Here is a 16,521-nt window from a genome sequence, read left to right on the forward strand (position 1 = left end):
ATTTCTGAAAATGGCAGTCTGGAAATAGTTAACCGTAACACAAACTTACTGGCCGCGTTGATTTTGAACTGGCTGTCGTCAATTTCTGGAAGAAATGGTTGGCCCTTTCCACAAATTTCTTTCTACTTCCAGAAATGTTTGTGGCCATTTCCAGAAATGGAAGACATTTGATCTACCATAATATAAGGTGTAGTTTTCTTTTGTTTCTTTCTTCCTGATATAACGGTTAAAAATTTAGATCTTTACAAATTAACAAGTTTTATATTCTTGACAATTTTTATCCTTTTTTCTTGAGGCTTCTGGTTCAAAAATTTGCATTTCAGCAAGTTTTGAACTTGCTCATGTGTTACACATGAATAATTCAAAACTGAAAAAAAACTTGTCGAGGAAAGCTTGCTCGTATGTAACTAGCCTTAACAGACTAGAGCCATATTTAAAGGAAAATCATACATTTCCATTTGAAGGGTAACATCCTTACTGTTAGTCTGTAATTTGGTAAAAACATTTGTCGTTTCTTTACTGAATAAGACTTGGTACATGCCAAATAGAGTTCGAAAACTGTTGTAAATTTGAACTCTTCAGCTAATGAAACTTCAGAGAGGTATCACCCAGTTTTATAAGACTCGTAGCTATACTGATCTGTATTCGATTAACAAAACTGGCAATTAGGTTAACACTGCTACTGTTTAGCTGAAGAGAGATTCGTCGTCCGATTTAAAATCAAAATTTGTGGACATTGCATTCATTTGTTGTGTTGATTTATAATATTGCTTGTTCTATGGACGCAGGTAATTACAATCTTAACTGTCGATAACGCTGGGAAACTTAATGGCTTTTGGGGGCAGTTATTAAATACTGAAAGCTAAATAGGAAAAAAAGGAAAACAATAATAAGTTTCACACGCAAGCGCAAATATTTGTTAAAACCTGAAATGGTGTATTAATCATCATTCAATTTCGCAATTCATCATCTCACCTCAAAACAGAGGACAGATACTTGTCTGTTTACATCGGTAGTTTAAATATCCGTTCAGCATTTGCTAAGGGGAAAATCAAATAATCTAGTACTAAGATATACGTATGTGGCATTAGTAGTCCTGATTTTGAAAGCCTCAGTTGTGTTAGATAATTATGGAAAAACTAAAACTCATATAAAGAGAAAGGAAAATTCGGCCATGAATGTTTTTCGGAATACAAATGAACACAAAAAGAAAATGGTTTCGTTGCATGTCTGCATGATAGTTCCTCAATGATTTCAGTGTCTCCTGTTCCTTAAGTACAATTGCATTAATTCGGTCGGTAGACAATCAAAAGTTATTTAAAGATTTCTTCCCCGTTTGAGAGGTAAAATGTGCCCTATGGGTTCCCTCAAATGTCGATCAGTTGCTTCCACCTGTCCGCAGCGGATGATTACTTTATCACGTTTTGGTAACCTTAGTGCCGATGACTTTGTGCAAGACTTCCCCTTCTTTTCTTTCGGCGGGTGGTCTTAGAAATTTAAAAACTCCCCTTTATTGGGCCAGAGGAAGAGGAAGATTGAGGCAAGAAGAGTACAGCGAGAAATCTTTAAGAACAGTGGGAGTAGATTTATATTAGGAATAACATAAAAGAATTGATCACACTGTAATTACAAACTGAACTGATAGAGATATTTTTTCAGCCACGACATAGGCATTAATATTCTCTGAAAAATAATATTAGAGTTCTTTCTTATTATTTATTAATTTTTTTTATTTTTGCCATACTTCACACATTTCAAAGTTGTCCTAACAGGAGTCGAACCTGTGATCTTCCGCTTACTAATTTGGAATCGATGCACTACCACTGAACTACAGGAGACTCGTGGGAGCTTATATGCAGTTAAAAGGCTATTAACATAACAGAAAAACTTTATTTATCCACGGTGCAAATTAAAGCTTGAAAGCTTATAGGGCCGTGCCAAAAAGAAAAAGATAAAAATACAAATCTAAAAAAAAAAAAAATTAAAATTTCAAAATTTTACTAACCCTCGCTCTACAACTTGAACCATATCTCAGATAAATACAAAATCTAATCACAAGTATACAAAATCTGTGTCCATATGCTGTATGGTGGGAGACGACTCGGCTGAAAAGTTCAGTTCTCTAAGCCTCTGGTGATTGCCAAGCCTTCTTTGTGAAGGCCTTGATTTCTGTGCCATTTGCTGTTGAACTAGGTTCATGTGACAAACATCCTGCTTACTGCTAGGGTTTGAATGTCGATAAGTGACATATGCCCAATCAAAGAAATACGAAAAGAAACGAAAGAAACTGTGCTACGTCTGTGGGGAGTGGAAAAACAAATGTTTAGTTTTATCGACAGAGTTGGTAGGGTAATTTTGCCACCGTAAAGAGATTGGAGTGCTGAAGTTTCGAGCGTTTGCCCTTCGTAAGAGCGAAGAGCTGAAAGCCTTTTTTATGGATTCACTCTGATGCAGGGTAGCGCTAAAAACGCCAGCACTCGAATATTTTTACGATGGCCAAATTACTTTAACAACACCGTCGATAAAACCAAACATTCGAAAGAAATGTGAAGCCTGCGGTGAATATGCCGGATAGATGTACTTTTTTCCGGCATACTCGGAAGAACAAAATCTGAGTACAAACTGAACTGTTTAAATTTAAACTGAAACCTTTCTTATGTCCAATCCACCCTGTCTGCCCTTTTTTATTCATTCGTTTTGTTTTTGTACATTTGGTAGGTTATAAGGTAACTTAGCCATCATAAAGAAATTCGAGAGCTGCTGTTTTGAGCGCTAGCTCTTTCATGGTCATGGCGGATTCCTTTCCGCACCGGCGTAAGAATACGTTTGCTATTATTGGTACTGGTCCCCAACCTTCCGTACCGCCTCCAATGTTAATGATTTTTGTCCTGTTTTGGCTCTTTGTGAGTAAACGAATTTTGTCATTTTTTTAAAGAGAGAACTGTAACAAGCGTGATTTTTCCAATAAACTGAACATTCAATACGAAAAGCTAAAAATAAACGAATTACTGAAACGGAGTAATTTCTGATTTAACGAAGCCCTTCTAACTTACCCCTTGGGGAAAACCAAGACAATAAAATCGAAATCAGACGCTGTTGAAGTCTGTATCGGAAATAAAATAGTCGTTTAGATCTAAAACATTAATGGTGAGTGACTTTTAAAGCACCAAGGGACAAATGTATATCAGCAACAATTCATCAAAGTACCTACCCTTAGCTTCCCTTGTTTAATAACAAATTTTCAGCGTATGCAATAACGACAAAAAAATATTTGCGCAGGCAGTGTTTTCGATATATAACTTCCATCAAGTTTTCACAGTTTGATTTATTGCATCCCAGATTACTGCATAAAAACCACCTGATGAGCAAACAATCTCCCGCTTTTTTGTTGACCAACGCAGTTTTCATTTTTAACCCAGACAATCATGGTATCACAAACATTAATTAATCTCACAAATTTCTTTAGAAACTCAATGTAAATAATTCTACGATTTCCCCTTATAGTGCTTAGCAGTCGTTAAGGAAGTTGTCACGAATTGATAGCCCATTCTAGAAATCTTTTACGTAGCCAAGAAACCGAAATTGCCGTTTCGAAAGGTTTTTATTGGTTGTTATTGACGCAGCCAGTGTTTGATAACTTTTTAATTAGTTTCTCATGAAATTGATATTCTATATATAAATTAGGTTGTGACAGAATATTGCTTTCAGTTTGCTTGAAGAGCAGGGAGACTACTATATAACTAAGCGAAAGCAGGTGGACTTTGTACAAGGTATCTTTCCTTCCTTCCTTCTTTTTTTTTTCTACAATTGTCAGCAAAACTTCACGATTGTTACCCTCTGTGTTAAATAAATATAATTACGTTCTTCATTTAAAATCATACAAGTTTCACTAGAAAAGATTCGTTTCAAACAAAAAGACGCTTTCCGCACTGTTCATGATGAGTTCAAATCCCGAGTCCCGTGTTAATGTGATTTTCACTTAAGAATCCGTAGACGAAATTCTAAAACCTTCAACCGACAAGCGCTGAACATACTTTACTGTGGTTCTATGCAAGGTTGCACTAACTTTTAAGCTTAATATACGGCTGTTCAAATGAAGGGCAACTTAGCAATCCTGAATCGGTCCTCTCATGATCAGCTGTTGTTTATTGCCGGTGGTATTCAGCTGAGCATGCTCTTCCTCTTTAATCTCGTTTTCCAATTCAAATGGAAGCCATTTTCAGAGGTACCCAACGAGAACATTTAAGCAAAATACTGAAAATGTTGTTTCTTGTGTTGCCAGGTCATTTTATCGTTTTTTAAAGACATCTTTGTGTAAGCTAATACAGTTTGATATTTTTGGTTGCTTTAGGAAACGGAATCATATTTACTAATTTACGAGCTGTTGTTGGCTTTATGTAAATACTAGCTGACCTTATGTTTGCCCCTTCGAAAATGAGAGGAATTAGTTTTCTGGTGTTGCGAAATTCTGAGTTGACAACTTTCGATTTTCTTACTGTATCCGTATTTCTGGGACGATTAAGGTCTTCCACCGTTATGAATTCGAATCGTTAGATATCCCTTTATTTCCGGGAAAAGTTCCCTATTAATTAGACTGTTAATGCAAGTTCGTTGTAACTTTTGACTCTGCAAAGTAAAACTCGGCTGCCTCAGAATAATATTGTGACCCACATATATACGACTCATAATCCTGGCTCTCACTAGAGACATAAACATAAGCTTTCGCATACGACTTTACGTCAAGTGAAAACGTTTGAACATGAACAATACGCGGATGCATAAGCAAACAGGAATTTTTTGATCACGTATGTCTCTCCTAAGTCTCCCCTCGCGCGTGGCGCGCGCGCCCGATTCCCCTTTTCCCTTCCCCTTTCTAGCGCCTGCCACGCAGGCTAATGTAGAATTCTTATGCTTATATGTAGCCAATGAAACTACCTGACAGCATTGTTGAAGAGCTTAATAATGTTCCTGGCTACATTAGTACTAATTTAAAATACTATAGAGTGAAGATTACTTGCACGTTTTACAGGATAGGGAACTTGCTACAGCGCATTTAAGTGCGTCTAACTTTGCCATATCACTGTACTCGATCTACTCGCGGTAAAGATTGCAACACGCGGGTAACAAACCCTCAGCAAACTGAATTCAGAAGTGTAACACTTCTCTCCACAGGAAAGAAGAAAGAGACGAGCCAAATGCTTGTATAAATTATAGACTAAGAATGATGAATTATTCAGTGAGTGACACAGGCATACTCGGAAAAATGAAGTCCGAGTGCTGCTATCAGGTGTCGAACCTAAGACCTTCTGATTACTAGTTCGGATGCTCTACCGCTGAGCTACAGGAGACTTGTGGGAGCTAAAGCCATTTAAGTAGGTTCATGGGACAAATATCTTGCATACTGATTGGATTTGATGAATGTCAATGCGTGAATGACGTTCTTACAAAGACAAAGAAAAGATAACGAACGATAAAAACCGACGTTTCGTTGTTATCATGACCCCATTGTAAGTTAGTGTTCTTCCAGTCTGAAATAGCGTTCGCTAAATTTGCAGAGTAAGGACATGCGAAATATATTTTATCTCAAATCGAGCGGTCTGATTGCACGTTTATACAGTTCTTATGTCTGTAAAACAATGTAGGTGTATTTACTATATATATCTAACAAAAACGTTTTCTTACTGTTTCTACGTAACTCGTTAACGAGGATTACTGCAAGGCGTAAGCTATGCATAACACCATTTTTTGTATCTATTTTTCAGAAATAAACCAAAAGGTTCTAATCAGACATGCGTGTAACGGTTATTTGGTTCTTTGCTGTTGTGTTTGTTACTTGTGAGGGTCGCTCCCTTACCAAGGTAAGTCAATACAACTTAGGTTGAATAACAGGTGTGGGCAGGGTAGGCCATTCCCGACCAGCACCGTTTGAAACGTCTTATAATTATGGTTGGCCGAGAGGAGAAAAGAACCAACAAGAGAACAATGCTCCCAGCCCCAGAAAACAATGCAGCTGCAGCTGGTTATAAGGGTACAGTGAAAAAAAAGCTTTTGAAAGGCCGCAAGTCTACTGTGCAGAGTTGCTTTGAACCTCATTAATTATGAAGGGCAAAGTTTTCATTCTGCAATTAGCTAGTTTTCATTCATGTGCAAACAAAACTAACTTTCATATGATAAGCTTTGCACTTAGCCTAGCTTTCATAATGAGATTCACAGCAACCCGGAAATGGACTGTTGAATCGGTGCTAAACTGTTCTTTAGGGGCTGACAAAGAGAGATGAATTTACAGTGTAGACTCTGAAAATGTATCTATATCTCGTTCCTTTTTCTGGCAGAAATGACAAAAGTTGTTAACCTGGCTCTTCAGGCCAAACTACTCAAAATTATTAATAGGTACCTTTGCTTAGATTAGTAGATCAGGTACCATCAGATAAATTTGGCAACTTGTCACGTGGCTATTAAGTTTGCATTTAAGGATTGCCTTATCAAAATGTTGTTATTACTCGCTCTGCTTTGTCAAAAAGAAAAATTCCAGAAAGTTATGTAAACGCGATAACAGGTTCGATCAGTAGCTCTTTGTTTAGTTTGTGAAAATGCACAGCGGTGCCTTAAATTCAGTGGCGTGTCGATACAAATCAGTCAGTTCATATAGCTAACTGTTCTTTTGTTTACTTTCTATTTTAATGCGAAAATCATCAAAGAGGGCTTTGGAACGGAGAACTGGTGAGTTTGATCGTATAGAAAGGCACGATATATACACAAATGACGGACGCGTCGGGAAAACTGGCACTAGGCATCAAAACGAGGCGTTTTAGGATTATTCAACGACGGACTATTCAACGGATAAGCTCTAAGAGTGACTCTCCCTCTGGGGCTTTAGTAGTATTAGATAGTACCGGATCTATGCTGAAAGCACCGGGAGGGGATGTTTACACCGTGTAAAAATGGGTGCCCTCAGATTTATTACAGTAATTCAAGCGTATGATTGCAATTCATCATATAATAAACGTGAAGGGTCATCGTTTATAACTAGCGAATTAGGAGGTTTTGAATGATCTGTATTCAGCACCTCCCTAGCAAGGGGCATGTTCCCCGGGGAAATTTTTCAGATTGTATCCTCTGAAACGTTGTTTTCGGCGTTCCTGAGACGGGAACAGCATTTTTTTCTATCCTTAGGTCATAGCTCTCGTCGTTTCTTGAAATACTTCATGATAAGAAGAAAAACTTAATTTGTTGGCCATATTTTAAACTATCATACATTTTGTGTGAGAGGCAGCAACAGTTTTTCAATTGCACGTTAACTTTTTGCGATATTATAAATCTAGTGTCCTAGCCTGGACCTTTGTGTTTAAAACTCACAAAAATATTAATCTAGTCTATACATCAAGGTCCCCATCAGAACCAAAGGCTGAACTCCGGCTTCATCGTCGAATCAAAGAACCGGATGATCACAAAGCAAGCAACCGGACGTTATGTCCTGCTTCTGGTCTCAAACGAAAACCCTGCTCCCTAAGGACCTCATAATCAATTTTCATCCACAAACAGATTTCGCTAATTATGTTTCCATCAATTTCTCTTGGCAAGTAGGTAACAAACATGAAATAAGATTGGAGAAATTTAACTCAGTTTCTTAAAATTTTCTGATTCGAACTTTTCGCACCCTTGTGCAGTCTGTGATCGAAACCAACTGGCGAAATCGTGGATTTTGCAGCATTTGCAGCTGTAAGTTCTGGAGAATACAGATCCTTCAAAACCTTCTAATTCGCTAGTTATAAACGATGACCCTTCTCGTTTATTATATGATGAATTGCAATCATAAGCTTGAATTACTGTAATCATTCTTCGGGTACAAAGTTTATCTACTTTGAGCACTTATAACAACATGCGATTTTGCCCAAGTTCAGAGGAATAAATTGCAAAAGTAGTTCATACTCACAGGTTCTTTTACATATCAGTGGAAAGTTCCATCCATCGTCTGTGAAAATCTGTCAAAACATTTGGCGGCAAACTAGTTTCGGTTCTACAAGTGAGAGATGAAAATTATGACATTCGACTAACATGGCCATATTTCCGTGGTACATGTCATCAAGGAATGCTAGCAACAAACCAAGAAATGCGGTAATTATCGCTTTAAAATTTCTCCACGAACCAAGACTAAAGATTTCTTACCAATTTGCTTGTAATAAAAAACAACGAGAGACTTTCATTAAAGCTGTCATACAACCAGATAAGTCAGATAAGTCTATCACATTGAAACGCATCCACTGTCCGCCGAGTGTCCGCCATGTTTGTTTACTAAGCCGCTGACCTGCTCGTACAGGCTACCGCAGTCCTCCGGCTCTTTGGCCAGCGGTTGGTCACCAGGATACCAACCGCTGGCCAAAGAGCCTGAGGACTCTGGGTACGAGATTAAAGCTACCGTAAAATTCCGAAAATAGACACATCCGAATATAAGCCCCGCAAATTCGAAACGCAAAAATGACTCCTATATATAATAAGCCCTTCAATAAAAAATAAATCAAAGTAAATAAATCATTTTCATGATGGCGTCATTTTACTACAAGTACCAGAACTCATTTCATTTTCCTTTTCAAATTCAAATTTTGTAATCCCAGTGGAGAGGAAAAAACAAAAGCTCCAATTAGCATGAGAAAACAAAAACCAGAAGGATTCTGGTAGTTGTAGTAAAATGACGCCATAGTGAAAATGTCCTATTGCACATACCACTCTTTGGGGGCCTTTTCAATTTATAAAAAATACATTTCGTACACTTAACTACCGTATAAGCTGCAGTATAAACTACGGTATGAATTATAATGTAGCGTATGAACTATAGACTGGTGTGACTTTTACGGTGCTTACAACTTTACATTTTCAGTAACGTTTATTGCTGCTGTGTTTGAAGTTCGCATGTTCACAGGGATTACCTTGCCATACATTTCTATTTGTCGTCCCAATATTATCATTCGCACATTTAAAAAATTGCAGACATAAATGTCCCGCCAATAAGAAGCCCAGCCGAGTTTGAAGCGCGAATTTCCGTCCTATAACAATCCTCCTCCAATTCATTTCATTCACTTCCTTTCCTTCAAGGTCAGTGTTTTACTGCCCTTTCCAAAAAATACACCCAAGAAACCTTTGTAGAACATGTTAGAGTGACGCTCTTTCCAACACCCTTTCGACATGCATTGCGCTCGAAGGTTTGAAACAAAAAACATCGAACTGATTTTTCCGCCCGTATACGTCCTCTTTGCAGTTGAGATTGCTACGAGAAGCAAAACAATAAATACTTGAAGTAATATATCAAATACTAGAAAGCGTGTTTCATCAGATATCCAAACAGTGACACTGAGAAGTAGGTTGAAAAAACGAGGCGCAGCCGAGCTTTTTTAAACGACTTCGAGGTCTTTGGATATCTGATGAAACACACTTTCGAGTGTTTGATATGGCTTCTCAAATGATCAATAATTCTTAGAGAAATTCGAGGCTAAAGTTGGCAAAATTTTATGGTAATTAGGATCACACATCCAAACCACAGTCACGGTAGTGATTTTCTTTGTTTTCTCTTGATGAATTATTAATGAGTTTGAGAACAATAAATGATCAGAAAACCTTGCTATTTAGAAACTCTGCGCTTGTTCGCTTGTTCAAACTCTTACGAATCTGGTCCAAAGAGCGAATAGAGAATATTTGAAATATATTTTAAATAGATTGATGATAACAGCTGCATAATTTCTTTCACAGTCACATGCAATGCAAATGGCAGGACATACAACAGTGGTGATCAAATTGTGTTTCATAACATCACCACACCTGTTGAAAATTCTATGTGCACCTCGTGCCGCTGCAAGGCTGGGAGCATTGGTGACTGTGGTCGATACTTTTGTGACTTTCGGCAACCTATAGTGGAAGCTTGCGAGGAATGGACCACTGGCGTGGAAGGAGAATGCTGTCCTAAATGTGGTAAGAGATAACGATAACTCTTTCATTGCGCATGCGTGAAAGTCTACGACACATCGAGTTACCGAGTGACATTTTCCCAACATTACGATAATTCGTTCATTGCGCATGCGCACACTCACGAGTTAAAAAGGATCTCTTAAATTTCAGCGTAGTGAAGTGAATAGCGTATTTTCTACTTCCTTATAGTTCATTGGCTAAGAATTTATCACAATAAGAAGGCGGATAGAGGATAATCAAGGTCATAAAAGGAAAATACTGCTTAGTTTGTTGAATTGCGATCATTTGGGATTAATCCATAGACGTAAAAGAGTTTGTAACTTCTTATTCTACTAAATATAATGAGAATCCAAATTATATTGTTTCAGATATGTCTAATTGTCACCGTGTCAGGCCGAGCAAACCGAACGAATTCTGATTAACAGACACTCATTAAACACTCATCCAATTAACAAATTTTTTAAAAATACGTTTTTCAATTATCGTTTTAGAGTGCTCACATGCTGGCAAGCCAATGAATAATGGCGACTATTGGGCCCGGCGTTTGAGCCCTGATAAATGCTACGAGTGTTCCTGCAAAGGCTCCTCTGTTGATTGTAGCCTCGTTTGGTGCGCGCCCTGTGATGGGGTTGAAGTTCAAGTTGATGGGAAATGTTGTCCTAAGTGTCAGCAAACAGGTTGGTACGAGGATCTGAAGGCTGGCCAAAATTTTAACGTCAGCTGACAAATTCCTCGGGGTTTTTTTAGCTGAGCTCGAGAGCAAACACTCAAAAACGGCTAAATATTCATTAATCAATATGAAATATGATCGGCATTAATAGAAGAACTGAATTAATTTTTTCTCATTGTAATAAACCAAAACTTGGTTTTAAAACAATGATAACCATCCTCGGTCTCTTTTGATTTATTTCCTAATCTAAATTGTCAGATGGCTCTGTAATTTGGTCATAAATGTCTGTGTTTATCCATAGTGACACTTAAGGACGGTGCCTACTAATACCGAAGTATTTTTGCGTGGTTTATGACTGCGGGAAAAGCAGATTTTAGCAAGGGCCGAGTGGAATCAAAAAAGAAAATTGGGGGTAACCACGCATTTTTCGGAGATAATTAAGCACAAATAATTTAAAAAAGTAGTAAAATACAAACCAATGTATGGCGTTTTTTTCCATATTGAAGCTTTATTTTCTCTGAAAAATGCAAGGTTACCCCCAATTTTCGTTTTGGATACCAAGGGTACTTGCTAACTTCTTCTTTCTCCGCATAGTTTTAAACCGCGCAAAAATATCCCTGTATTAGTAACCACCACCCATAGGATACCCGAGTATCTCGAAATGCGCAGAACGTATGCGCAGTAACAAAAGTAGGCACCGTCCTAACATAGGTGTCACTGCTAGTATAAGTAAGTAAGTTATTAGACTACAGTTAAACCCTGTTGTTATGGAAACCGTTGGGACCAGAAAAAGTTTCCGTATTACCGTATCACAGCTTTTAAACGCGTTTAAGCCTTGATGTGAATGGGGCATCTTGAAAACCTTCAAAACATTTTATTACCACAGAAATTCAGTTTCTAAACTAATGCTTCTGATTTCCTCATAGCATCCACAGAAGGTCCTACTTTCATTATCGAGACCACAACCAGTACGCCCGCCGGCCCAGTCTTCCCTCCTGGTTTTCCGTGGGGCGATGAAGCGGAATTTGATCATGAAGAGTAGCTGCATTGTTGGTGAAAAGTCACTAAAAGGAGTAAATACGTATGTAATACAACGATGAATATAAATATGGTTATTTGAACGTGGTCTTTAGTAGCTGTTAAAATCCTTGTTTTCTTGCTTCATGGCAACACCAAGACTTAATCAACGAGAAAGCATCGCGGTCAGTTATACTCAACCCAACTTGCCCAAGCTGCTGCCAAAAGAAAGCCTAAAAAAAAGTTAGACTTAAACGGGATTCGAACTCAAGACCTCTGCGATACCGTTATAGCGCTCTACAAACCGAGAGCTCGGGGCAATTTAATAACATTTTTTACCTTTGTAATTATTTTACAAGCAGCACTGCCTTGTTTTTACGTGCGAACACAAAAAAGAGCTCAATAAAGAGAGACTAAAGAGATCAAAAATCCTCATTGCATTCATGTTATTTTTCTGCACGCGTGTGTATATGCAAGGGCACAGTTGGCTAGCTAGTGGCGTAAAAGATTTTTTTAAATTATACGTTCCTGGTCACTGTGACATCGCAATAAATCCGTAGTGGTGTAATACGACTGCCAACCTCTTAAGACGGTTAAGTCCAGCGTACAACTATCATAAAAGTTAACATTACTTTCTGGAATGGGTAAATTATTCATCGAAGGAATATTCGTGGTAAATTTCGAAAGATTTGCCATAGTAATCCACGAAAACAGCCCATTTTACAGCTGTGTGCTTACTGCCATGCCCTTTACTTGTAAGCGCGGGTCTGGATTTGACTTTGTTGGCAAACCCCATTCTTTATTGTTCGTGTTGTTCTTGTGGTAGCTAGGACCATTTACATATGAAAATTTTAAATCAAAGGCCGGATCAATATTAGCACAGAGCTGTCCGTCGGGGTTGATACTTTTTTTCTAAGAGCGCACGTTCTTTGTGACAAAGACTGATCACAGTTAATTAAAGGCAATGGTTATGAAACCTGATAAACTTCTTAGTTATTTGTTTTTGTTTGCCTTTTTGGCCTTGACCCTGCACAAATACCAATAGAATTTGGAATGTGTAGTGGAGCAACTGACCTATTGAAACGTTCCTGTTGAAATTTTCAACTGTGGTGTGAACCGCGGCCCTTCCAACATAAATTGCAGCACCATTGTTTTCATGGCAAGGTTTCCTAACCAGTCCCTCAATTAAATAAGAAGAAACAAAATGTTGATGGAATAAGAACTATAGATCATTTTTTTCCCCTGCATTAAATCTGTTCTATGCTAGTGACTCCTTTGTAGCTAAAATTCGTTATTTTTCTTTTTCAGGCTGTTGCAAGATGGATTTTTGCAAAGATCTTTGTATAAGGAACCAACAACATTATTAGTAGTCTTTGGACTTCTCATCGTCTAACATTATTAAACATTATTAAACAGAACGTTGGAAAACTAACAAGCCTTTATTTGACTTAGTCTCAACAATAATTATTTAATAAATGTGGGAATTTCAAAATGTATTACAGTGTATCGAGATTTATGGAATAAACAAGACATTGTATGCGGTCATTGATTGGAAGTAATTTGCTGTAATTTGCACTGAGGATGTGAAAATGCCAACACATGGAGAACATGAGCGTTTTTAGAAATATTACCAATCTTCCACAGCATATAGCGACTAGGAATATTACCACCCCTCTCCCCCTATGGATGAGATGCTACTCCATCACAGGGGTACCCTCAGTCAGCACTTTGTTAGCTTTTAATTTCCTGACTGTTCGCTGGTTTCCGGTGGTATGCAGTAGAGTATCTGTGAGACGGTGTAGGGGGCTAGGCCGTTCTTCTCCATTAAGGAAACAACAGCTGAAATAACACGCAAACTGGTCTTGAGCTACTGACCATGTTATCTTTCTTGTCGTACCCACGCATAATTAGACTTCTATTCAACTTAGGCTTGATTTAACACAGGATAACTGCACTCTTTGCGCCTTGTACGTTTATACGTTGTTTATGTACGTTTCACATCCAGTTTCATTATGGGTGCCCCTGTTGTATCATGTTATATGGAGTTAAAATAAACTCGTCTTACCAATCAACCCCCCCCCCCCCCCCCTCTCCCAGAGAGGAAAATTTCAGGTCATCAAGGTGCAAGATTATTTCGCTAAGCTAAGGTAGGAAACGTTATTTGGTTACGTTATCACAGGATAAACTCGTCGCGCCTTTAACATAGACATATAAGCTAAGACAGGCCCCTGGCAACAGTTTCAGCAACCACTTCTTGAGCTAGACAGCTTCAGTTCTCTCGTTGTCTGTATTTTTTTCAGCCCATATTCGTATTCGTTGAGTTAAATAATCAAAAGCTCCTGTGAGTCAACTCGTGAATGCAGAACTGAATAGTGTTGAATGTATTATGTATAAAGTTATTTGCTTAACGAGCAAGACAAAAATTACACATGCAGTCTGATTCTTTTCGATACGCGAAACAACGCGAAGGTGGGCATGTACGTTTTTTTGGTGGTTTTACGTGGTTGCCAATCGAGAAAAAAAGCGTCCAGTTTCACTTCCAAGCACCTCCGTAATTTTTTTCCTCGCGTCGTGTTCTTGCCAAATGAAACTTGATACATGTGAAGGATTTTGGTTGCCAAGCACGTGGCCTAAATCGTGCTGTTTTCAGCATGATAATATCCCTTTCTACCTTCAAACGACGGCTTCTGTCAGCGTTTTATGACATCGGAAGAAGCTTTCTAATTCAATCTAGCTAAAGTTGCTATTTTGGTTCTATCCAAGTGAACGTAAATATAGAAATACATCAAGCGCTGCGATGATTGTCGCAATGCATTAGCAAATTTTCAGTGTTCTGGTGAATCGAGCTTATTGCTCACACTGGACCCCGAATGAAATTTATTGCGAAGCTTAGTTTAAGTTTCCTATTTTACCCTTAGCCTTTCACCCACGGAATTGCCTTGAATCCTTAAAGTTAATTGAATGTTCAAGTTACATTTTGAGGCCGGAGATAGAAATGCGTCAAGTGTTGTGTTCGGCTGTATGTAAATTCAGTGTTTTCTCTCTTTTATCGCACTGTGGAATTTCTTATTCTTTTAGTCACGACGTTTCCGCGGATTTTTAGGGTAAGCTCCTTTAAAGGTTTTCACGTTTCATCGAAGTCTAGCCTCTCTCGCAGATGCTCTGGCTCGTCACGCAAACTCTCCTCCCCAGCAACACGAGCCAAAGGAGCATCTGCGAGGGAGCCTAATAACCGAAGTCGAACTTTTGGAAAATATCCTTCCTGAAAGGAAAGTTGCCCCTTGGTTTCCACAAATGGAAGGATTTAGCAGACAACACACCTACTAGCTGTTTTCTTTTAAGAATAAGTTATTCGTTGCATTGATTTTACGTCTTTGTTTTTTGTCCCGTAATTGTGGCTGATGGTGGATGGGTGTACTTGACGTAGAATAATTTATGATTTTAAATTCCCATTAAATTATAAAGTTTACGATTGAACGATCGAGCGAGTGACCATTTCCCTACATAACGATAACTCGTTCATTGCGCATGCGTGCATTAACGAGTTAAAAAGAAATTAGAAATCTTTCCGCTAAATATGTTGTCAGGAAGCTTTGCTACGATCATCAGTAAAAATAACAAAAATAAAAAAAATAGAATAGCAGAAATAACCACAAACTGAACATTTGTTACAGGGACTGAGCTGCAATGCAAAGTTTTCAATTTCATGGCTTGCTACTGTTACAAATTTGAAGATAACACGCAAAGTTCTCTGATCTTCTCTAGTGATTTCTGTTTTCAATTTTCGGGTAACCGTCAAAGCAATTATAATGTCTGGATTGATGATCATGGTTCTCAAACAAGTGGGACAATTATTTCAAAATATTTGACATTGTCCAAAAACATCAGAAGGAATATTGATTTTTTTTATTGATACTGTATTGAACTTCATTTTGCTACCTCCGTATTCATCAAAACAGGTAAGCATCCCACTGACAAAACCACTGATCACAGAAACGAGATACTCTGTTTCAAGACCAATCGGTTATGGTAATCTTCTTGGCAAATAGCAATTTTCGCCCGTTTCATTCTGCGACCATATGGAACGGAACTGGTAAAGCTCGGCTATTCTCCAATAGGGGCCTTTAAGGTTTTATTTCTATCGAAGATTTTTTTTTCTAGCACGAGTAAAGGAACGGTTAAAGTTTCGTTATTTTCCTGCGTACAGAAATTATTGCACCCTAGCTTTTTCCCCAATATTTTATGGGAGCCAACGGCTTTTTAAATGGCAGTTTGTTTGAATTTTTTCTACACTGGCCATGGAGGGAAACTTAAAACACAAAACGTGGTTCTAGCTTTTGGGTTTGTAGATGATTAGAAGTCAGCATAAATCTCTGTTTAAAAATACTCAAGTTTCTAGGCAAGCCGCTCGCATTTACATTTTCAAAGTAGAATGAGTTTAAATAAATTCAGGGTGGGAAATTAGGTGGTCGCCGTCACAAAATAGGTATAACCTGTTACGGTCATTGTTTTCAACTTTTAGTACGGAATTTCCACCCTTGAAATTGAAAGCAGCCCAAGCAGTGCTCAAGAAAGGTTCTCCACTGCAAAAGACATATCAGTTTGAACGTATTAAATCAATGCAGTGCTTAGTTTCATTTCTCACCTGTCGGCAAGTTCTGCGACATTTCAAAAATATTTCTTCCGCTCAAATCATGATTTTCGTGTCAGAGTGTAAACCAATTTCCGAGTTTGTGTTCCTTTTATTTACTTCCGATACCATAATTATTCTTATATATGTATATGCCTTGTTTTAATTTGTAAATTACATATTTCCCTCGAAAATCTACAGGGCTAAAATTTTGAAAATACAACTTAGCTAAACGAAGCTGACAGTT

General features: G+C 38.0%; 1 protein-coding gene and 1 long non-coding RNA gene across 4 annotated transcripts in view; one reads left to right on the top strand and one right to left on the bottom strand.

Annotated features, from left to right (window-relative positions):
• Positions 1–9,289, bottom strand: part of LOC146483145 (uncharacterized) — a 26,482-nt gene extending 17,193 nt beyond the window's left edge. The window contains exons 1-2 of one of the 2 annotated variants that reach the window (XR_014863972.1): positions 8,167–9,289; positions 7,934–8,017 (exon numbers count right to left, since the gene is read on the bottom strand). This is a non-coding gene — a long non-coding RNA (uncharacterized LOC146483145). Of the gene's footprint in view, positions 1–7,933 lie in introns of both variants that reach the window. The other variant, XR_014863971.1, reaches the window with a different exon arrangement.
• LOC146483146 (cysteine-rich motor neuron 1 protein-like) overlaps positions 1–13,189 on the top strand; it is a 16,708-nt gene extending 3,519 nt beyond the window's left edge. The window contains exons 1-7 of one of the 2 annotated variants that reach the window (XM_085106444.1): positions 3,685–3,770; positions 5,763–5,858; positions 6,699–6,720; positions 9,742–9,960; positions 10,449–10,634; positions 11,554–11,708; positions 12,953–13,189. In XM_085106444.1, coding sequence (XP_084962570.1) covers positions 5,790–5,858; positions 6,699–6,720; positions 9,742–9,960; positions 10,449–10,634; positions 11,554–11,669 — 612 coding nt within the window. In that variant the 5' untranslated portion in view covers positions 3,685–3,770; positions 5,763–5,789 and the 3' untranslated portion in view covers positions 11,670–11,708; positions 12,953–13,189. Of the gene's footprint in view, positions 1–3,684; positions 3,771–5,762; positions 5,859–6,698; positions 6,721–9,741; positions 9,961–10,448; positions 10,635–11,553; positions 11,709–12,952 lie in introns of those variants that run through there. The other variant, XM_085106445.1, reaches the window with a different exon arrangement.
• Positions 13,190–16,521: the final 3,332 nt, after the last annotated feature.

Source organism: Pavona decussata, unplaced genomic scaffold, assembly GCF_977016875.1.
Source record: "Pavona decussata unplaced genomic scaffold, jaPavDecu1.1 SCAFFOLD_40, whole genome shotgun sequence".
NCBI lineage: Eukaryota > Metazoa > Cnidaria > Anthozoa > Scleractinia > Agariciidae > Pavona > Pavona decussata.